This window comes from Calidris pugnax, unplaced genomic scaffold, assembly GCF_001431845.1.
Source record: "Calidris pugnax isolate Ruff unplaced genomic scaffold, ASM143184v1 scaffold72, whole genome shotgun sequence".
Classification (NCBI taxonomy): Eukaryota; Metazoa; Chordata; class Aves; order Charadriiformes; family Scolopacidae; genus Calidris; species Calidris pugnax.
The window spans coordinates 1,203,203-1,226,375 of record NW_015090808.1 but is presented as its reverse complement, the minus strand read 5'-3'; the positions used below and the strand labels follow the sequence as shown (position 1 = coordinate 1,226,375).

The following is a 23,173-nucleotide window of genomic DNA, read 5'->3' as shown; positions in this document are numbered from 1 at the left end:
GACTTGTGTACAACTCCAGAGTGAGCCTCCAGAAGTGATGGGTACTCTTGAATAAGTTCTGGTGAGGCCAAGCCCACCTCCTGTCCACAAGCCTGCATTAAAACAAGAACACACGGCCTGCCCACTCTGTCACCTGTGCTCTGAATGGCCCCCTCATTTCACAACGCTTTTCAATCATTTCTGAAAAATTGTGGGTTCTTCCCATTCATGGAGAAAGGGGCTAGGGATTTCAGAGCTCATTCTTTGCCAAGCCCAAGCCATGATTATTAACTTCTCTCATTCTCCCGAGACCCACACAACCACCTTGATGGAAAAGCATGAGTCTTTCTATAGCATGGGCCCTGTCATTTGTATCAGGAGATAATGTCTCAAACTTTCCTCATTCCTTTCTCCTGAGTCATACCTTCTCCTGTAAACAGAAAATGGAGGGAGGGAAAAAAGGAAGCCAAGCAATTCCTTCATTGCCTCACAAAATGTTAATATTTCCCAGAATATTTCTTTGGGGCTAGTTTGAGCCAAATCACATGGTTTTGTTTGACGAGGACCAAAGCCTTGTTTCAACCTGTAGCTGAGCTGTCACAGTGCCTTTAGATCTCCTTTCTGCGGGCTGTTCAGACCAGTTGTAGCTGTCTGGCTGCAGAATGGTAAGAAACATGGCCTGGCTGCATAGCTCACTCCTCAGAGCAGAGGAAGGTCAGGCAGCACTGCAGCAACACTGCCACATCCCGGTTAGTCCAGCAGAAACTAAATGCTTTGGCATCTCCAAGTGGAACTTGCTAATGCGCAAAGCGCAGTTCTCCTCCCGTTTCTCCAAATTTAAGCCAGCACAAAAGCACAACTTATGGGATCTAAATCCTCTGCCCTCAGCACTAGAGCAGCCTCGTGCTGACATGCAGAGGTATCATTCCCGACTCTGCCCATCTCTTCAGTCTCCACCTCTCCACTATCATATTCCTTTTCTGTGGGCTGGCCTTACAGCACTTGTTGCTGCTCCACCTCAGATGTACTTGTCCGGTGGCTTCACCATGACCCTACCAACTCTATTCCTGCTTTCCCTGCTTTTCAGTGCCATCCAGTCCTGGCTCAGAGCCTTGACATATTTCCTCCACACCCAGGCTCACAGCAGTTCCTCGCTGTCTCCTACTGAAACTAAGAGCCCATTTGTATCCTGCTTCTGCCCTCACAGCAAGGCTTGCTCCTCTCACTCACCCCACTCCTGGAGTACACCTTCAGAAAACCCCAGGGATTTGCACACAGACACAATCACGGGGGAAACAAAGAACAAACACCAGGATTCATCAGCACACTGCAAACCATCCAGGTAAACCCAAACTGCTCCAACAGGAGCGCAGTTATCTACTCCTACTTTCCCGTCTCCCCAATAGAGAAAAAGAACTGCATAAATCATCATCAATGCTTGTTATTAAGAGCTGTGGCCTCTGCAGCAATTACACTGTATATTTAGATACTAAGTGGTATCTGTTAAGCACTTACTCTGGAGACGAGCAGGGCTGCCAGACCTCGCTGTCTCTTGCAGCGGTGAAACAGGGCTGAGGTCACAAGAGGCGACGGGACCAGATCTACAATCGCAGAGCAGCGCTTTCAGAAGCCTTCAGCACGGGCCCAGCTCTGCCCTGTTGAGATCAATGGGAAAGCACCACAGTGAGCGACTTCAGGGCGTGCTCCGGGCTTTGGAAAATGAACCACAGATTTCAGTAGGATTTCTTCTGTCATCCGTGAAACCCGGACCACACAATGCGGTTCTGCTGCACCTGTATTTTGTCTTAAAGGATCCCAAACTATTTATAGCCGCTTGCGTTTTACTTTGAGGTGTGTTTAGGTGGATAAGCAGCAAGGACAAAGCCATACACCTAGGTCACCTTACTGTAAACAAAGATATCTTCAAATCCTGCGTAGCACAGAGTGAATGAGAGGGTAGGTCCCTGCGCCCACACAGTTTGCGTTCTGTCCCCATTGGGCACCCCAGAGAACTCGCACCTCACAGTCAATATCCCTCTGCGTTCTCACCCAAATGGAAACACACCCAAAGACAAAATTCCGGGTCAAACAGAACATCTTCTTCCACGCAGAACAAAACATTCCGTTTCTTTGATTTCTTAATCTTAGAAGAAATTAAAAAACAAATTTGCAGGGTTAAAAACTGAACGATCATTTATAGACTAATTAAGATATTTTTAGATTGAAAAGGGTGAAATTAGACCTTTCTGCAACATTTCTTGCTTCTGGACAGATGTCATGGATCTGCTAGACAGCCATTCTGATCAGAAGCAAGAAAAGCAGTATGGTCCCTGCAAGACCTCCCACCTGTAACTGTGCTCAGCGTTTACGAACGCCCGGTTTGCTGATCCCAGGGCAGAATTTCCCCAGCAGAGTCTCCCCATGTGAGATTATATGTTAATCACAGGAGAGCACCTGAAGTATTAAACTGTGTTTCTTTCCCTCTAAAGCAAACACACAAGCCTTCAGATCACACCCATTGTTTCGCATACCTGAACCTTCTCTCCTGAACTTCAGTATCTCCTGCAGCCGCACGTGTTCAGAGCAGAGAGGTGCTTTCCCAGAGCATGGTGTGCAGGTAACACCAGCAAAGGCCAGAGCAAAGCATCCCTTTGGTGACAGGGACGGTTGCCATTCTGCAAACTTCTCATTTTGCTCCACGTCCCTCCTATTAGAAAAGCAGAGAAATCCCAGATGGTACCTCTAATACTGTACAGCAAAGGAAAAACCAAACAAGAAGCCCCCAAGCCATTCCCTCTCCACCACAGGCTTTCCAAAGTGGATTTCCAAATCTCTGATCTCTTAGATCCCTCTACTTTCAACATCTCATCAGCTGCTCTTAAAGCAAAATCCATTCCAAAAAGTGCCCTGGATCTCAGACGTGAGACTGCCTCATGGCAGTGGAGAGCCAGTTTTTGTTTTGCTATTTACACTGAAAGACTATGAAGAACCAAAGGGCGAAGTCACCTTTATATCTGTTAGCTGAGTCCAAGTGACAACTAGAGGAGCGGGCAGGTCAGATCCACGTGCAGGACACAGGAGGGCCCACAAATGATCAGGGTTTTCCTAGTTTGCTCCTTCTTTTCTGATGGGTAATGGTGTCCAGGTAGAATGTGAGGCCTCTGGACATTTGCCTAGGACTTCTAGATGTCCTACAGATGAGTCAGGGCACCAGATCTCCAGAAATCACAGCCATGTCTGCAACACATGTACAGACCGCCGGCCAGACTACCCATTCCTGAGTCACCGTGAGAGACACTATCTCTTTTCTTTATTTGGCTCTCATCTGGGTGCTATGCTCTTTAAAAAAGGCAGAAGGCTGAGGGGCTGGCCTCACACCCAGAGCACAAAGACAAGAAAGAGAGGTTTTGCTTCTCTTGCCGGGCAGAAGGAACTGTGCAGCTTAGTGCAATGCGCAGCCACTGAGTTGGCAGCAAGCAAGCCCCTGTGAGGGCAGAAGGTGTCTGTGCCTAGGGAGGAGGTGTTATTGCCAGTAACAGCTCTCGTTTTCAAGTTGCCCTCTGCACTTAATTTTCTAAGTAGCTTGGGATGCAAAAGGAGTTAGGCACTACCTTCCCTTCAGTGCCAGCAACTCAGCACCTATCAGACGACTGAACCCTCTGGAGTGTCCAGCATCGGGTGTGCTGGAAAATTTTATGGCGGTGCTTCCTCTCCACATTTAATTCAGTGATGGAAACAAAAGGTGGGATTTCTGTCCTTCCTTTGGAGGCAAGCTAGATACAAGACAAGGACACCAATCCACCTTTAGTGGAGGTCTGCTGCCTGATGTCTTGTGGTGCCTCTGTCTCCCCGCCTGGATGAAGAGGAGCCCCTGGCTGCACAGCACTTTACTGGGGGCTTGCAGAGTGCAGGGACCAAAAGAAAAGTCCAGGATCCTGCCTCTAGCAGTGCCTAAAAGAAAGGGGAGTGAGACGGTGCACGGAGAGAGCATTGGGCCAAAGAGCCCACACTGTGCGATTTCTGCCGTTGTGTGTCTTGGGGTCATCTGCAGAGGAAGGCTGCACTTTGCAGTCAGCACCTTTCACTTGGAGCTCTCCTTTCACTGGCTCTTTGATTTTAAAGCCATTTATATTCCAAGCCAATCCGTACTAAAAATAGGATTCCTTACTAAGAATGGCACTGGCATTACTCACTTTCTGCTAGTTCTCATCTCAGGCTCTGTTGCCACACCTCCGGCTGGAGGAGTGTGCTGCAGTAATCATCCACAACTATGTGCTTCTGTGAGCAGGTTTTGAACCTTTGCCATCCTTTGGAAGCTCCCACTGTTTTTTCTTTCATGTGCTAATACAGTGCAGTGGCTTATCTCCTCTCGCATCCTTGGGGCACACCTCTTCTCAGACTGTACACTGACAACCCAACCAAGTGGGAAAAACACTCAGGAGATACAGCCATCCCCTTCCTCCCCCTTGCAATTCAGGCCAATCTGCAGTTCTCAGCTGAAGGGGATGCTGTTCTTACTTGCACTCAGGAAGAAACAATTTGCTCTCCCTGGAAGCTACTGCATCCTTTGGCTTTGACTGTCAGCTGCTCCACTCAAACTGCTCGTCAAGGACTGCCAAGGAGGCTTCTGGGCTTTCCTGGTGGGAGGTACACTTTTTCCAGCTCAGTTTTGCCAGACGCTAAACATTTCTGCAGGGTATCACTCCCCCCCAAGGGTGTGGGAGGTGGGACATACCTCTGGCCAGGTCTAGTTAAATGAATCCTATATTGGGTTATGTTTTCTCTTTCAGCATTCTTTTGAGTTTTGCACGCCACTTTCAAGTGCAGGAATGTGTTTCCTCCTGCCAACCATGTCAGAGGTACAGCCAGTGCCAGAGCTGACTGTCATTTATTCGCTCTGATAAGGGGTTAAATATGCACAGGTAAACCTGGGCGTATGTTCATAATGCAGGTGGCAGTGATACTTTAAAGGAGGCACCTTTCTTTGTTCCCTTAATGATTCATTCATTGGGAGTGTGGGAATTAACCTATATAAATTTTTGCTACTAAGTAGATACACCTAGATCCTGAAATAGTGGATGGGTGAGAACCAGTTATAGAGACTCTACACATGGTCCTGGTAGCACAGGAAGAAACAAACCCTCAACAGTAGGCTGGGAATAAATGATCGCACGGCATTTCTCACGGCAGATTCTCTTTACCTCCTGTGTTCTGGTGATTCACCAAAAATCCTAGAGGGCTGCAGTAGACACCTCTGAGAAAGGCCTGACTTGACCAGGACCTTACACGGGTCCTGCTCTTCAGGGGTCTCAGCTCTGACAGCTGGAATTGGGATGGGTGTATGACTGAGACTCGGCAGTGAGCAGAGGCAGGCACGCTTTGGTTGCACCAGCCCTGGGAGGCAGGTGAGAGATTGCATCAGGAAGCCAATATGAAAAGGGAGGCTGGTTTGCCAAGCCTGGCTCACTGCCCCCCCTGTAAGCTGCAGCTCACACCTCGTCAGCTGGGAGGTGGAGAAGAAACACATTTGTATTTAGGGCACCTCACTAACGGAGAATAGTTACCTAGAGGAGGAAGGAAACCTTTCTGGGAGGCTGCACCGAGTGGGCTGAAATCTCCAGACCGCCTCTTGTGCTCCTAGTACTTTCTGATTTTGTTGGAAGAACCTTTAAAGCTCAATGAACAAGAGTTAGTCAGTCACAGATTCTTTACAATGGATCCATTCCAGTTTATCCACTGGAAGTTATAAATTACATTAGCACCTGAGGAGCTGAGTGGGCTGACGGAAGCATGAGGCAATGGTCAATGCCCTGGTGCTGGTTTCCTACAGCTCTGAAAGGAGGTCACACTATTGTTGCCAGTGTGATGAGGTCTTGGTTGCTTAATCTCTTCAAGGTAGACTCCAGAGAGTGAGGTAACACCCCAGACACTGCAGAACCCGCCTGCACCTTACAGGTACCTCCAGCCAACCTTCCCCTCATAGCAATAGCCAAGAGCACAGCGCTTCGGACACAATGTGGGGAAGAGCTTAGTGAGCACAAGCCTGAAGGAGACAGCAAAGAGGTCCAGGAGAGGCATTGCCACCACACTGCAGTTGGACATCAGAGCAGTGCTGATACGCTAATGGGGCCCATTCCGGTCACGAGTGAATGGCAAAAGTTAGAAATGTGTGCACAGAGATGAGTCTCACAGGGAAGGCAACTGACAGGTCTTTGCCCATGCTGGGATGAATTCCCCCCTTAGCTGTGCCGATTCTCTGAGAAGACACAGTACCTGTCATGGATCTGACAAAGGGTGGTGAGAAAAGGATGCTTAAAGGTGTGAAGCACCACCAATCTCAACTGCCTACGGAAGGGAAAGCAGAAGGTTGGGGTTCCTGGGGAAACACACTGCAACTCACAGCGCAGAAGGGCACGTGTGTTGTGGGGAACAGCTATCCACACACACAGAGATACCACTCTGCCTACAGGAGAGGGACTGCAGCAAGGAGCAACCAGAGGCACCAGGAGCCCATACTCCAGGTGGGATGAACCCTTCCCAGCAGGGCAGCACAGAGAAAAGCAAAAAGAAACACCTCCCGTGGCTCTCTCCTGCCCAATGTCATTGTGCTCAGTGGCCCAAATCACACCAGCCAGGCCTCTGAGCTGCAATTAGCCATGTGAGCAGTGTATCTGTGGGCTGCGAGTGAGTGTCCCCTGGGAGGCCAGGCAGACATGCTACACCAGGTCACGGCAGAAGGCGTGTGGGCACAGCAGCACGATGCAAAGCACTCTCTTGTGTGGCATATCCTGTTTCTCCCCAAGACATGTACAAGGTCGCTGGCTTAGCCACGCTTGTGGGTGATACCATCTGTTTAATCAATGTTCTCTGTGCTACAAAGTCATCCCAGATGCTTTGCATTGGAGACAGCTCTTCCAATAGTCATTAGCAAGGTAGGGGGGTGAAGAACCAATTGTCAGGCTGCTTCGCCAACAGTAATTAGGAAGGCAGTGGGGTGAAGAAGCAATTGTCAGGCTTCGTTTTGCATAGGTCATGGCATTAGTAGCAAAATGCCTCCCCCCAGCCCCTGCTTCCTCCTCCCCAGGTAACTGTGAGCCTCCCTACACTTCACTTTGGGAGCTACTGCATAGCAATATTTCATAAGCAGGCCCGAGGGTTTGTCTGCTGCCTGTCCTACTTCCTCCAGAGCACCTGAGCTCAGCTGGGCTGGAATGTCTGCCCATATCACACTCCCGTGCTGCCTGGATGGGAGATGGAAACTCACCTGCTGAGGTTGAAGCTGGCTCCTCATGCAGAGTCTCAGGCTTCTCAGCTTAAGCCACGTTACAGTTGGCAGATGGGCCTCCCAAATCATGATGTTGACTCTAAAAATCAGGAAAGGAAATAAAGTTAAGTCTTGCTATTTTCAAAAGTCCTTAAGGTAACATTTAGGTCATACACTGAACTCCATCCTTTCTGGTCCTAGGGGCCATAAATGTCCTTGCTCAAAACAGGTATGTGAAACTTTAGGTTCTCAGGCCATGCCTCCGTGCCAGGAGCCAGCTCTTTGTGCAATACACCATTAAGCATCTCCAGGGACTGGAGCCCTGAAGGGACTGCCTCGTCTAGTCCTCCACAGCACCAGACAACTGCAGATATCTAGATTTGATGTGTATGCGTACAAATACATGTACAGAATACTTCTCCAAAGCTTCATACTGAAATGCTGCTAATATAAAAGACCCCAAACTGCAACTCTTTCCTCCTTAAAGCACCATCACTGATGGAAAGGTTCACAGTGAAGTCACGAGCATCGATAACCCTGCACAAAGCTGTCGGTCCGAGACATCCTTTCTGAAAGGCTAGAGTGCTTTCCATAAAGTTATCTGTACCATCAGCTGTTAATCAGCACAGACCAATTGATTTAATCTTCCACTAAACAAGGGCCTGGCTCGTCCTTGTTTTGGTAGATGTTTGTCTGTGATAGCTCTGTAGCCGTGACACTGAAAGATAGCACGGCTTGGGAGCACTTTTGCTGCTGTTTCACTTATCATTTCACTCTGTCACTGGGCTTGGAGCCCAGGGAAGGGTTAATCCCTTCCCTTCTTTTGCCAGGTAACAGCTGTTCTACTTTCCGGATCCCCGGATCACCCAGGTTTTGGTGAGGTAAGTGGATGTCCTTGCAGGAGCTCCTGTGGGAGGAGCATGGGGAAAACCAGTCGGGACTGGTCCCACCAGCCCCAGGAGCATTCCTGCTCCCATGCTGATGCAACTGGATCCAATCTCCTGGCAGACCAGCCGGCTGCTTCCCAAAGAGCTCCCTCCAGACGGGCTCACAGCTGAGCCCCGACCCGCCACGGCTGTGACGAAATTTGAGCAAGGGGACAAAAGGCCTTCGGCCCTCATTAAAGCTGGGAACACTTGATGGAGATAATGCTTGTTATTAATTGGTTCCTCCCAAGACAACACGAACCTCCTTGTTTTTCTGCGAGTTTACCCTTCTGTGGAGCATCTCCCCAGCACCAGCGAGCCCGTGGATGTTGGATCACAGCGTTGCACCCTCATGCACGTCCCTTGCTTGGGACGTACGAGTGGGATTCATTTAGAGAGTGTTGTGCAACATCGCTGTGAGACGGAAAAGCATGGAGTTATTTCAGTGGCAACGCTCATCCTGCTCCCACCCGGGACTCAGTGTGTGCCAGCTCTGTGTGACATGCTCTGCAGCAGAGCGTGGACTTTAAAGCACCCTGGAGATGGAAGAGCTGAACGGGGAGCACGCCTTAAGTACGCTCCAGAACCAGGTGAAACCAGAGAGAAAGATGTAAATTCAGACCATGTGTTTAAGCTATAATTCCAGATGCACCGGGAAGGCCGCAGTTACCCACGTACGTCTTCTGAACGAAAGCAGCTATTAGCACAAGCCAAGATAATCTCGACAAAGAGAATTATGGAATGCTTTAATCATGTCTTAAAGCAGAGTTTTTCAGACCCCAGCTAAAGGATGGGATATTCTGAAAGCTGCTGTTTTCCTTGAGCTTTGGTTAAAACAATGACAGAACTCGCACTGATGCTACTGGGACTGAGATCAGAAAGAGCTGATGGCTACCAAGCTCCCCGCCATCACCATTCACTGCCCCTTCCCAACTTTTCCTGCAATATTCTTGCTAAGACACACGTTGTTGAGTCTTGCACTGCTTGCTCATTAGCATTGCAGTAAGTGATTTCTTATGTAAATTGTGCCAGCCCACAGAAAAACCAGTTCAATTCCAGTCTGCACTGCTGGGATGGACACAGAACAGAGAAGTGCTAATGATTTTTTCTTTTTAAATTTTTAAAAATAGAAAACCAAGCAGCAGGCATAAAAGCAGTCACTGTATATCCTCCACTGCAGCAGAACTACCCTTGCATCTGCAGGGACTACTCCAAACACAGAACTCCCCTGGCTATCTATTTGCAAGAGCCATCACCAAACTTGTATGTACAATAGCTGTCTCTGTGCACCTAATTAGAGGTTTGAAAATGATGAGCATTTTTGTCTGAGGACCTCATGCCTTCTTTCAAATCTTGACTTTATCTTTTAAAGCCATGGCTACGTAGCTAATGGCAACACATCTTTTCTATGTGGCATCTCATAAATTTAAAGACCATAAATGTGACCAAGAAAAATAAGTGTTCAGCCATGGTGAGGGGATCTTTATCTTCTTATTGCTGCTGTTGGTACAAGCTTTTCAAAGGCCTGGAAGCCCTTTCTGGTTTTATCCATGTCACAGTGTGCATCACTGTGTCACTATCCCATGAAGCCTTTCCTGAGCCTACAAAAGGCATTGAAACACTGGCACTATGGTATGCACTTATGTAGCATAGCATGGTATGCCATGCTTTAATATGCCTTGACTTTCCCTACTATGCCTTTCCTTAACATTTATAGCAGTATGAGTGATATTGGTTGAATTTAGCACTTCAAGAGCTCCTTCATAGGTGGTAATAGAGCTCATGGAAATTATGCTTGATAAGTATTTAAAACTGAAAGGGAAGTTACTACTTTTCCATGGCAGGGGTATTTGCTGGGGAGTCAGAATGTCAAATCCTGTATTTATTCTGGCCCATTTTGCTCAACTTTGCTACTCTACCCTTCCACCTCACTTCTCCTTCCAGCTGAAATCCCAACTTTTTCAGGCAATATGCTAGTGGTTGCATAGAACGTCTAAACAGGATTGACACACATAGCTACTGTTCAGGTTCTTGAAAAGCTTTCGTCACAAATGAGAGGGACTAAGACCCAACAGGACATTTGTTGCCCTAAGCTCTGGTTTGGTTTTGTTCCATTCTGCTCCACCCAAGAGGTGTCTGCCTTTCATCCCTGACAGTAATCATCTCCGGGCAGAAGGCAGGAAAGCACCTTTTAGCTGGAAGGAGCCAGATACGGTAGGAAAGCAGTGCAGACAGATAGCAAGGGGAGCCACGCTAACTCCGTGCCCATGGAATTTACATTTGAAAGTTTCATTGGCAACTCCTTCTACCTGCATTTTCTGTGTGCACCTTTAATAATTTCTGAACATAAATCATACTGTTTAGAAATGTGAGGGCAAAGGATGCCATGGCAGGGGGGTGGGACTAGATGATCTTTAAGGTTCCTTCCAACCTGAACAATTCTATGATTCTATGATGCAAGAGGAAGGGAAATCTTGGGGCTAACACTTGGAACAGCTACCAGGTTCAGCTCTTGTTTGACCACCACCAATTCACCTTACCATCCCAGCAGTGAAATAAGAGTGAATGCAGATCTGACAGCATGTCCAGATTGCCTCTGAGGTGCTCAAACCCTACACTCATAGGGGCTGTGGACGCTCTAATAGAGACATTTTAAAATATATTAATCGATTTAGACACCTAACAGTCATTTCTGTTTCCACTGTTTTTATCTAGATACCTGCAGTGCTGAAAAGATTCCCTTTCCTAAGCAAAAGGAACATAACTGATGCTAAAACATGTACTTCCTTATCTCCCGGAAAACTTGAAGGTTCCAGGCACCACCCATGAACTAATTCAGTCTGTAAGTCACTGCTGTCTGATACCCAAACACAAATTCACTACCAGCTGTGTAAGGAAATTGCCCTCAAAGGCAGCAGCTATTTTCCAAGGTCTGGAGGAAAGCACCAGTAGGCAAGAATCCAGAGGCAAGTAACGATGGTGTTACCTGACCTAGCAGGGATGGTGTTGGAAGGAGGGTATGACATCTAGGTTAAGTCATATTGGAAATGATGGATCAGATTACACTCTTGGACTATTTAGCTTTGCTTTTTGTCCCAAAATGCAAACAGGCTGCATTATTTCAGTCAAAAAACGCTGAGCTGAAAAGTGGCTTTTTTTTTTCCCTGAATTATATACAAAAAGATATATCTTTCTGACACAAAAAGCGCATAAATGAAAATTTGTTTTTTCTCAAGAAAAGTTACTACTCTCCTTACTAGGAAAATGTATTCTCAAAGCACTTTTTCCCCTTGGATTTTAGATGTCCCACCTCACAGGTCTCTTTTGGTTGAAAAAGGCACAAATCCTGCTTCCTTGGCTTTGGGCCTAGATCCACAGTGAGCAAACATTGGCTGTTTCCCTCTGCCACTCACAGGCATAGCTGTCTCACCCGAGCAAACTCCCCAGTCACAGGCAAAGCCAGACCTGCAGTAAATGAGGATTACTCGCTCAGGGAAGGTGTAACCAGCAGAGGAACGATAGGTATGTACAGCTTTGTTCACAAAATGAGAGGGAATCGAGGTTTGCTTATTAAAGGCTGCCTGACCCTTCTGTCCACTGATCCATCTCCTGTGAACAGACTCTGACACCCGGCCCTTGCTCCCGGAGCACGCTCACTCCCTGCAGTCAGCTGCCACCAAGGGTGAGAAGCCATCACTTCCTACCACAGAGAACACCCCAAGAGCCCAGCGATGGCAGGATTGTTCACCCAAGTGAGACACACCGTTAGTGCATCCAGAAAACCTCTTCAAAAAGAAGATATGTTTGCTCAGGTAGTTTAGGATTAGTGCATCCAGAAAACCTCTTCAAAAAGAGGTGAGTGTTTGGCTCAGTTAACTACCTTGCTCTCAGATATGTTTGCTCAGGTAGTTTAGGGAAGTATTCGCAGCGCTAACAGGCTAGTTAAGTATATTGGTATAAAAAAGTATTCGCAGCGCTAACAGGCTAGTTAAGTATATTGATATAAAAAATGCCCAAAGTTATTTTAAGAATTAAAAACTTTACACCAGTTACTGGAAATAGCATGGAATAACTCAAAGGTGGACTTAGGCAAACCACTGCACAACATCGACCCAGTAGAAACACCTTCGTAGATGTCCAAGTATATCTGGACTTACCACAGAAAAGAAAACAACTCAAACTCATACCTTTTCATTGCCACAGCATAGAACTGGCCTTCCTGTAACATCCAGCAGGCCAAGATTCAAAGTGACATCTGCCACTGCTCTGAGGGAAAAGGGGCATATTGGGAGAAGGGGAGTGAAGTCTAGAAGTAGACAGGAAGCTACTCCGGTCACAGACAACTACAAAACACCCAAAAGCTCCATAAACACACAATAAACACCATGAGGAGCTATCCTCTTTTTTCTAGAAAATGCAATAATTACAGAGAACAAAACATTTGGGAAAGAGGAAGGAATTGTGCAAGCAGACATGACCCTCACATTACCAAATTCCTGGATGATGATCTGGATATCGCAAATACCTTGCAAAATCAGCCGTGTGTGCAGAAAATTGTGCAAGAACATCAGGCTACTCTTCCAGGTCTCAGCTGAGGCAGCCACAAGCGACAAAGACACCAAAGCTCTCCTGTCAAAGAAACATTGCCATTGAAAGGCCCAGAAAACTCCAGAGATGTAACTTAGAAGTAAGATGTGGAACCAGAAACCCAAGTATGCTTAGTGGAACATGGCGAGGAGAGCAGGGTAAAAGCCAGGTGATGTGTATTGTGGGACCAGAAACCCAAGTATGCTTAGTGGAACATGGCGAGGAGAGCAAGGTAAAAGTCAGGTGATGTATACATCCTGAAGAGCAGACCTGGCTGTGCAGGATTCAACAATAAAAATTATCTTTAGCCTTGCCCTGCAGCAGATCAGATCTGCTTGTCACACAAGTGTAGCATCCTTGGACAGCAAGAGACTTCCAGACATATAGTTCCACCCATCTGATGTGTTAGGTTTTTTTCAGCAACCAACCCACTGGACACTGTGGATCTTCATAGTGCTTGTGCATTAAAATTACTTTAGAAAGCTGGTAGCAAGCTCTTATTAGTCAGGGCCATCGCTCAAGTAGAAAAAAAAATATTACTGCTTGCTAGAAGTTATAATTGATTAAAAACATAATTAAGGGATTTTTTTTTTTAAATGCAAAGCTGTATGTCAGTTCTGAATTTGCAATTATCTCTTGTCATTCCTAGACAGGCAGATCTGCCCTCAATTCCCTGCACTAAACTTCTCAAAGCAGAATTCCCTCAACACAAAAAAACATTTTACAGGGCTCAGCAAGCCATGGTAAAGAACATGGGCAGTTCTGGGCCCAGCAGAAGACAGCAGGCACAGAAAAGCTCTGCTTGCAAGCACTATAGCAATGCTGGATGTGACCGATCCAGAGCAAAAGCCTTCTCTCTGAGGGAGGTGCTGCCTGCCCTACCTCTCAGAAAACCTGGCTGCAACCTACACCCTTCGAGAGGAACAAGTCTTCTACAAAGCCTGTCCTCCACTGCAGGTAAGGAGACTCAGCAACCATCTCCCTTCCTCGTTCCTGACACCGAGTTCAAGTCCAAGCCAGGACAATGCCTGGCTTTGAAAAAGCTGACACTCAATTTTTCAAGAGTCCAACCTTCCAGCAATAGCTCAGTTGGGCCTTTCTGGTTCCTAACTGCCTGTTTTTGGCAAATCCCCTCCAGTCCATTCAGCAGTCAGAGCACCAAAACTGCACGAGAGATGGAATTTACAAGTTACACTAGTAGCCTCACTGCTGCTAGGCTTTCAAGCTGGGAAAACAGCTCAGTTTCCTATGGTAGCATTGGTTTAGCCTACCAAGTAGAAATCCTGATATTCAGTCCAGAAAGACAGCTAGAGATAGAAGAGTTTCTGCAAGAAGAGTCCCACGGCTTTCAAATGGGAGCTGTAATCCATCCCCAGTCTCACTGGGCTATGGCTCAGTTACCACTGAGATTGAGCTTGTTTACTCCAAAGCAAAAAGCTTGGCAAGACTGACAGAAACAGCGTTTCTTGCCAGAGCTCTAATAGCAAATGTCTGTGGAAAAGCCGCTCGGAGAAGCACTGTTTACTTTGGTAATGAAGCAAGTTCCCTGGAATGAAGTCCTGCAATCTTCCCAACAGATGTTGCAACACCTTTACCTGTACCTCAGCTCCATACCATGCAGGCTGCTCTCCGAGCTACCCAGCCAAGTCAGGAGGCCAAGGGAAGCACATCTCAGCTGCTCTGGACAGAGCTAGGCTCTACTCCTACACTAGGTAGGCAACTTGGGTCCTCAATGAAACTGGGTGCTCTTTTTTTTTTTTCCTCACCTTTGCTTCAAGCTAAGCTACAGCCAGCAACAGCCCTGAAAGGTGCTTTTAAAAAAAAAAAAAAAAAGGGCCTCAAAACAAGATTCTCAATCATCTTTATAACTGGGTCTCTAAAGCCAAACTCACCCCCTGAACACTTTTTGCAGGCAACTCTGGATTCAGACCCCAGCTCGCTGCTAGAAGCATTTAGAAGGAACATCAGCACGCAGTTGGACTAATAACTACCTGGGGAAGAAAAGAAACTCAAGGCAGGCTGCAAGGGCCAAGGCTGCCTTTCTGTTGAGAAAGTCACTGGCCCAAAGCTATTCTACTTTTCCTCATTTACTGAAGACCAAAGTCTCAAGCCGCTGTCCAAATTCCCTCTGACCACACAGAGATGAAAGACCTTTCCCTCTTCATTATTCCCAGCCCTTTAGTCCAGTGCAAAGGGCTACTTGTTTGCTCCAACTTCAGTTGCAGATTTTGCTTCCAACGAGATGGCTCACGTAACCCCTCCCTAACCCAGTAACTAAGAGATTCCTTTGTAGTTGAATTAAATGGACTTCCTACTGAAACAGGTACTTGCATTTGCACATTTTGTTTACAAACAACTTGCACTCCTGTGAGAGCATGAAGCACATACTTCACATATGGCTGTAATTCTTCACAGCCATACTTTGTGCTCTTAAGTGTTGAAATTCCTGCTTTGAGGACAAACCAAGCTCTAATTTCAAGTGTTTACATGTACTCCCGAGAGTAAGAAAAAAATTTTACCATGATTAGGTTATGTAAAAAGTTTAATTATAAAATAAATAAGTTTGTTATGGAAACATTAAATATTAAATACAGTAATAAATATTTACACATTTACAGATAGGACTTGACAATTAATGGTGTTTCTCTGCTACCAGAAGAATTCTGCTCTGTTTATACAGAACACATTCACTCTTCCAAGAAGAAACTGAACTCAAATAATACTCTGTGCTCAAGACTGCATGGACAGTTCAAGAAACCAAGGACACTTGGGTCGGAAAAGTTTGAGGTAAGTTGAGTTCTTCATGCCAGAAGGCAGAGCACAAGAGGCCACTGCTTGCAGAGTGTCAGTGCATGAATTTAATTCTTCGAAGGAACAGGTTCTTGGTCAAGTTCAACTGACTGAATCTGATGTGAAGCGTTCTATACTTTAAGTGCTGCTTAAAGCAGCATCAAGTATCTGGGTAACAGAAGCAGCTCTGTGTTTCTAACAGATGGGTCCAGGCTTATCAGCTGGTTTGAGCATGGATCTTTTCCTTCAGTTACAGAGCTTCAGAACTTGCATTTACTGCCTCAGCATCCTGAGGAGACCAATCTGAACTCAGGCTAGCACACACGCAAATGGATAGCTCCACTCACACAACGAGTCCTACTCAATTCAGAGGTATTACTTTCCACACATACAGTAACAGAACCCAGGTGTGGCTGACAAAGATCTGTCACCAACGCCCTGCAAGTCAGAACTAGAGATGAAGTTCTTTGAAGCTGATATCAACAGGGAGCACAGTGACAGCAGAATGAGGTTTTTCATCCACTGGGGTCTAGGGAGAGAAGCCATCCAGAGCTTTTCCCTTTTTAACTTTGGGAGAGGGAAGGGATTTTTCTTCCCTCCATCCATTCCTGAAAGCCGCAACAAGCTCTCTCCCTTCAGGTTAGAGCTGCTAGAGGAGACTTGTTGACAGAAGAAAGTCCATCCACAGCACAGCAGAGACTGGAGCTCCAGCACCGATAGAGAGGGCCCAGTAGCAGTAGTCTCTAGCAGGTCTTGATGGCAGGTCCTCCACCCCACAGCGGCAGCTCCTTCCACATCATTGTGCCAAGATGTAGCAGTAACTGTCCTCCCCAGCAAGCGATTCAGTAGCAAGTGGCATGTTGACATCTCCTTGCAGCAGCCTCTGTCTTGATGAATCAGGGCTTAGTGGTAACAGCTCCAGCCCACAGTGTCCAGGTGGATGTGTCAGGTAGCCAGAGGTACCCTGCAGCTTGGCAGTGGCCACATCAGAATTGTTCTGTAAGGGGCAGACCAGGCACGTTAATCACCACCCAAGACCCAAGCGCTCGGTGCTAGAACCGCACCAAACCTACACCTGAGGCAGGCAGGTTAAGTACGTGCACACACCTGAGGACACTCTGCTAGACACTCTTCAGCTTCAAGTAAGCTTTAAGTTGTCACTGGACAAAGCCTGGACAAGGTCTGTAGCTGACATGTGGCAAAGCAAAACTCCTGAGTTCTGCCAGAACTTCTCAGGACTATCCTTTATAGCTTTCTCCTTCAGCCTGTGGTGTAACTCCTGTCCAGTAAGGGTCCTCGAGTCTGCTGTTAGGTACACTGTTGCTCAGAAGAGACCAACTTGCTTGCTCATTGAAATACACTATGATCCACCTAGGCCAAGGAGCTTCAGCACTCAGTTGCTATGACAGTATGAAACTTGACTGAGAGGCCATGGTGCTCACAGAACCGGCAGCTTTGTCTCTCTCTACAGCTTCTAAGCACCAGAAGCTTCCTGATGCCTTGCAGAAGAGACATGAAAAAGCTCAATCCTTCTCTTATGAGGGTAGATGATCCACTTGGCTGCTGCACCATCTGACATCATTGAAGTCTACCATGGTTTTTTTTTGCACTAAACCTGTCTCTGCACAGATATTGGGGTTTGGGTTTTTCTCCCCTTCAGAAGTCCACTTATCACAGTACCACTTCCTATCCTCACCTTTCCTTCAAGACAGCAGCGAGGAAGCTACCAGCACTGCTGAGGAACTTGGAACTACTCAGGTGGCTTTGGGACACCAGAAAACAAAGCCAGTCACTCGCAAGCTATTTGTTTAAAGGCACTTCAAGTGTTAGAAGCAAACACTAACTTTGCAAAACATGCATGCAATTCCTGTATGGTAACTCCAGCCTGGAAGGACCAAAAGGTGTTTCAAGTCAGCTTTCATACCTGCTTTCTCCTCATTTACACACCAACATGGCCATTTCTGTTTTCTTGTCGAAGTTTTTTCCTTTCTTCTTTCTCATCATACTGAGGACACTTTTTCCTGACCCTGTGGAATTACAGCATGTTAGAGGTCATTTTGAAACCCCAACATACATTCTCTTGTTACCAGCCCCCACATCCTCTGCAACATTTAGACTCATGTCCATTGAATCCTCAAGCAACTCATCAGCACCAGGAAGTTTCAAGCAAGACAGCTTTTAAACATTCAGTATCAAGCAGTATCTGACTACATCAAGAAGCAGCCAAGTCAGGCACTGGCAGTTTTGCCTCACAGCATCAGGGCTTCCTCACTTAAGCTCAAATAGGCAGCAAGATGAAGCGGGTTTATTGTTGGAACTGAGCAAAGCCCTAGGAGCCTTTCTGGGGAACGGATTTCCTGGTGGCTTTAGCAAGCAGCTGCAGAGACCAGATTGCCTTCCTCTCCCCACAGCACAGCCCTGTGGACTTCAAGTATTTGAAGTCCCTGTCCCCTTGATGCATCCCTTGAACACATATAAGCAAGCTGCTTTTTGATTTTCTCTCAATTTCTCTGTCTTTTGTAGTAACTGTTCCAAACAGACCATCTAGCTTCTCTGGATGAAGATACCGATTAACTTCATGCTTCAAGCCTGTGAAGGTTCAGAGCACGAAACAAACGAAATTCTAGTCCATGGCTTGCTCCAGAAACTAACAACGATCATTTGCTCCTACAGCACTACAGAACTGGTTATCTCTCCTAGCAGAGAGGAATGAGGCAGCATTCAGAGAACAAGTGTTCATCCCAGCATTCCTCAAGTTCAGATCTAAATATGAAGCAACTGTAAGTGACAAATGCACACCTTGTTTCCTGAATTGCAGGAAAGGGTACAGCACGTACCCAATACAGTTGACATACTTCATCAAGATCTAAAATTAGACTGAACTTTTGAGCTTCACCTACAATATCCCAAGCCCTACTGCAGTGAAGCTGCAGTGTCAGAACTGGAGGACTGCTCCAATACTCAGGGAACACTGGTGTCAGGCTCCCTGTGCTGAGTATCTAACCTCAGCACAAACTCCTGGCAAGACACAAAGGCACAGACAGGCATACACTGCTACATACTGCTTGTTAGCAGGTACAAAGAAGGGTTTGATATATGGCCTGAAACATGTACCCAGAAAAGCTCTTTTAATTTATTCACAGGCATAAATTAAACAGGACCCCAGATTCCAATTACCCACCATGCAGACCTGTCAGCAGTTGGTTAGGCTGCAATGGTTGTTCCCTCCATCTGAACAGCAAGCACTACAGTATTTGGGACTGACAGAAAATTGTTCCCCCATTTGCTTCCCCCCAATGTAATTAAAGCCCAACAACCTTCATTAATAAATGGACCATTGGAGCACCATCTCCTCCCCTCCAGCTGTGTACCCAGCGGGTGGATAACAGCCATGCATGAGGCTGCTACATGACCACTCGAAGGTTCTCCACAAGGATCAGGGAAGGCACTGCTGTGTCAGCACTAACACTCCTCCTCTGTTTCCTGCTGATGTTCTGCAGCACTGAAACTATCCTGGTTGCAGCAAGAGCAGAAAGGCTCTTGTTTTAAAATATAAGGGTCCAAGGCTGCCCACAGCCAAGCATGAGAGAGGGTAAGTGAACACTTAGTCACTTAAGAATTTCTCAGATCTTGCTTCTGCCCTCAAGACATATCCAAACTGGGATAAGAACTCAGCCCTTTTGCATGTCTTCCACACAGGTAATTTAGATGAGCCATGCACATTTCAGGGCTACTGGACACAAGCCCCACACACACTTAAGCTAGACAGACACCAAAGAGTATAATACTTACTGCACTATCACTATGATAAGTACAGTAATGAAGCTGATGCTCGAGAGCAGGACAGCTACCACGACCAACACAGTCTTCGAGTAGTCTGCCACATCATTCTTCTTTTGAGTCTTCATGAACTGTTCACCACAGCGCTCACCAAAAAAATCCTGATGACACCTGCAAGTAAACATTAACACAAGTTCTTATCAGCTCCAGTGCTGTCTGGAGCCAAGGACACCCACACACATTCAAACCCAACTTAGACATCTTCAGAGTTTCCCATGAATCTCAAGATGCTCCCTTTAGAGCATGTTCATGAAATGCAGTCACGGCTCTAGCACAAGGTTTGTCAGCATTTCAACAAGTCGAGATTAGTTTGGGCGTGATGTTCCAGGAAGACACGCCTTTTCATTCTTTTGGTTTGAGTTTATGACCAACTGATGAGTTCAGTGGCTTGTTATGCATCTCAGATTCCATCATCACTTAATTTACATGGCAGAAAGATTCTCAGTCAAAATACGGCAGGAGATGGGTCTATGCCAGGTTGACACTGATTTTTCCTCTGAGCCCTCATACGCCACCAGCTCATGCCAATCACACCTCACTCACAAGGTACAAGTGACTTACTTGCAGGTCACCATCTGAAGATGTTCTAGGTATACGCATTCACCATGGATGCAAAAGTTTTTGTATTCCATTTCACAGGGAGTCCCTTTCTTTTTGTTTTTCCCTTTGTTTTTCTTCCTTCTTGATTTGCCACCGTTCTTCTCACCCCCCCTCTTTGTTGGCTTGGGTTTGACCACAGGTTCAACTGAAAAAAGGATGAGATGACTCAGTCTAGCAACACTAAAAAGCCAAATTCTGTGAAAATTGAATTACAGACTTTGGTGAGGGGTAGGGGGATGGCCACTGCAGAAGAATCTGTGACCAAGAAGCATAGGATGCAAGTGAGCATGCAGCTGAGTATTTCATACCCAGCAGAAAGGCAGCAAGCTTAGGAGCTCATTAGGTGCAACTCTGCCACCATTAAGTCCTGTGCAATGCAGACCAAAAGCAGTACAAGCAGATGAGCTGAGAGCGCCACCAGAGATGAAGATCAGAGTTGAAGGACTGCAGCATCTCACTGGATAAGCCACTTGAGTGAAACTATACAGGTTCAAGCAAAGACCTGCAAGGAACATGGAGTGCACGCTGAGCTGAGCTATCCACCAGTTTATCGACTCAGATACAAGGCTAACAGCCTCCACTCCTCTAAACCCTCTATTTGCATCAGTGATGAAAGGCATTACAACTCACTAGATAGTCCTGGGCACTTGCAGAGGCAAGACTGCTTGCTATCCCAGTTAGCATACTTGTTTCTCCCAAATAACCTGCAGTGCTGTCTTCAGCAGAAGATAGTTTGTTTCCAGTTCTCCTACTTTGAGGGAGATGCCGAGTGCATGGAAGGAGTGAAAGCAGGAGAGTCCACAAGAGTCAGGTTATTTGTGCCGCCGCTTACTGTTGCCCCTCATTATCTCAATTAAGACAAACCTCTAGAAGAGTGTGGTTTAATATGCTAGTGACTTAGTAGCCTTTGGATTTAAGCAAGGGCAATCACCTCCCTTTCGCTGGGGAGAACAAGCTAAAGTCAGCCACTGACTAAGGGTAATAAGCTCTGCAGCTGCTCCATGCAGCAGTTAGAGCTCAATAGCATTGTTTTAGAGCAAATTGGTAAAACACTAGTTCTCTGAAGAAGCCACCCCCTCACTGCTAACCATAAAGGAGGTCTTCAGTTCAGCACTCTGCTTTTTCAGGAGGAACAGTTAACCAGGTGAGTTTGAACAGGTCTTAAGAAGAGTAAAGCTATTTACAATTATCTTGAATTTCACCATTGCGCTCTGCAGACCTAATGAAAATAACTTTTGGACTATTAATGTTTTACCTAGAGCACCATGCATACAGGCAATCACCACAATAGGACACGACTTGATCCAACTACTTCCTAACCCCATATTTCTAGCGACGAGAAGAGAGTCTGCACAAAGAAACAAGGTGTAGTTCACTGTTGTCTAGACAGCTGATCATTTTAACTTCTAGAGCAACAAGCCTGGCTTGAAGTTACTTAAAAGCAAAAATGCCTTCAGCAACCAGAAGTCTGATTCAAATGGTATAAGCTATATTAATATGCAAATGAGGAACACTGTTCCTGCAGCAAGGTTTCCTGTCCCTAGAAGTGTAAGCTTACCACTGCCAGCTGAGGCCCCTGCTCTGTCCAGTTTGACTTGATATTTAGGTTCACACTTTGATAATTGAGGCCGTTTCCATTCCTCCCTCTTCAAGGCTCAGCTTGTCAGTTTGATCTGTGTCCCTGTCTGCAAGCTGCACAGCCAGGGAAGCCATCCGCAGTTGAATCATAACAGCTTGAAGGCTCCGCAGATAAACCTCATGCCAAGTAGAAAAGCTGGTCTACAAACCAACCACCTTTGGTAACAAATCTGGTTTCTGTGCAGTTATACAACACTTAAGTCACCAAGCCAGTAGTTTTACAGGCCAAACTGCTCAATAACTCTGACATTCCTGTTTCCCCTGGAGGTCTTCAGCTCCTGAAAAACTCCAGCAAAGGTCCACAAATTCCCCAGACTGAGCATGGTCCCCCTTCACCTAAAAGATCCTTTCGATTTCATTCAAGTCTCAGTGTTTCCAGAGGAAAAGCAGTAGCCAGATCCCTCAAGGTTAACAGCATCAGCCTACTAACATCTGCTGAGGTACAAATCCCTTGCAGGTATTTGGCTTGTATTATTCTATTAGGCCTGAATCAACAAATTCCTTCCAGCCCCATAGTCAGGTGGGCTATTCACATCTCCTCACAGCTTACAAGTGGACTAATTACAATAAATTCACACAGTAGCTATTGACAGTGAAGCATTGCCTGAAAGATGCTCAATGAACTTCCTCGCAGCCACTTCATGCGTTTAAGTGGCTTTTTTCCCAGAACATTTAGTGAACTCTGACCCAAATAAGCCATCCTTGGAGGAAGACAGACAACCTGATGTTAAAACCCACCTTTAGGGCCAAACAGCACCCAAACAGCTGCCCCCTCACGTCCCTCCTGTCAGGTTTAGCAGGGGAAAGCAGCACAGCAGGAAATCAGCGAACTTGCAGCTCCCACACAGCCCAGTCACACTCACGCTAAGTTTTCACTGCTGAGAGCTTATTTTTAATGCAACACTTTCAAGGAAAAGCATGCTTTTACTCCATATGAGCAAAACGCAGCTGCCTAACAAGAGAGGCAAGGCAGAAAGCAGCAGAGAAGTTTCCAGCCCACCACTGCCGAGCTGATGAGCCCAACTCACCACACCTGGCCCTGTGATGAGCCCACCTCACCACACCTGGCCCTGCTCACCCCCAATCAACCCATCCCTGATACACCGGTGGGTGGGCAGTGCCTCCTCGCACTACCCTGCCTCTTCCACAGAGCCCTGCCGCACTCGTGCTAAGTTTTCATCCCTGACAGCCTATTTTCAAGACAACACTTTCACAGAGAAGCACACCTTCCCTCCGTGCTCCACAAGCCTAGCGCTGCACCCTGACAGGAGGGGTCAGTCAGAAGGAAGGGGAGAGCCCCCAGGCCGGCCGCTGCCGAGCCCACCTCAGCGCACCCGGCCCCCGGCTCACCTCGGACCAAGTCCTCCACGAGGTACTGGTGGACGGGCATCGCCTCCTCGTACTCCTCATCCTCCTCGTAGTCGGGACCCGTCACGGCCTCGCTCTCCCGCTGTCCGTGGTGTCCCCCGTGCCGCTGGGGCTGGGTGGCGTTGTGCGAGTCTCCGGCGGCGGGCCGGCTGGCTGTGAGGGGGGGGAAACGGCGCCGTTG

At 46.9% G+C, this 23,173-nt stretch overlaps 1 protein-coding gene and 1 long non-coding RNA gene across 2 annotated transcripts in view; both read right to left on the bottom strand.

Moving 5' to 3' along the window:
• LOC106885844 overlaps positions 1 to 12,801 on the bottom strand; it is a 45,801-nt gene extending 33,000 nt beyond the window's left edge. Inside the window, exons 1-4 of the long non-coding RNA XR_001411514.1 lie at positions 12,695 to 12,801; positions 7,244 to 7,343; positions 2,511 to 2,686; positions 1,495 to 1,634 (exon numbers count right to left, since the gene is read on the bottom strand). This is a non-coding gene — a long non-coding RNA (uncharacterized LOC106885844). The remainder of the gene's footprint in view (positions 1 to 1,494; positions 1,635 to 2,510; positions 2,687 to 7,243; positions 7,344 to 12,694) is intronic.
• Positions 12,802 to 15,280: 2,479 nt separating this feature from the next.
• Positions 15,281 to 23,152, bottom strand: AREG (amphiregulin; the record flags this gene model as incomplete). The annotated part of the gene is made up of 5 exons (XM_014938336.1): positions 15,281 to 16,543; positions 17,471 to 17,573; positions 19,339 to 19,497; positions 19,948 to 20,131; positions 22,975 to 23,152. Coding segments are annotated over 4 exons (609 nt in total), but the record flags the coding sequence as incomplete, so codon positions are not given.
• Positions 23,153 to 23,173: the final 21 nt, after the last annotated feature.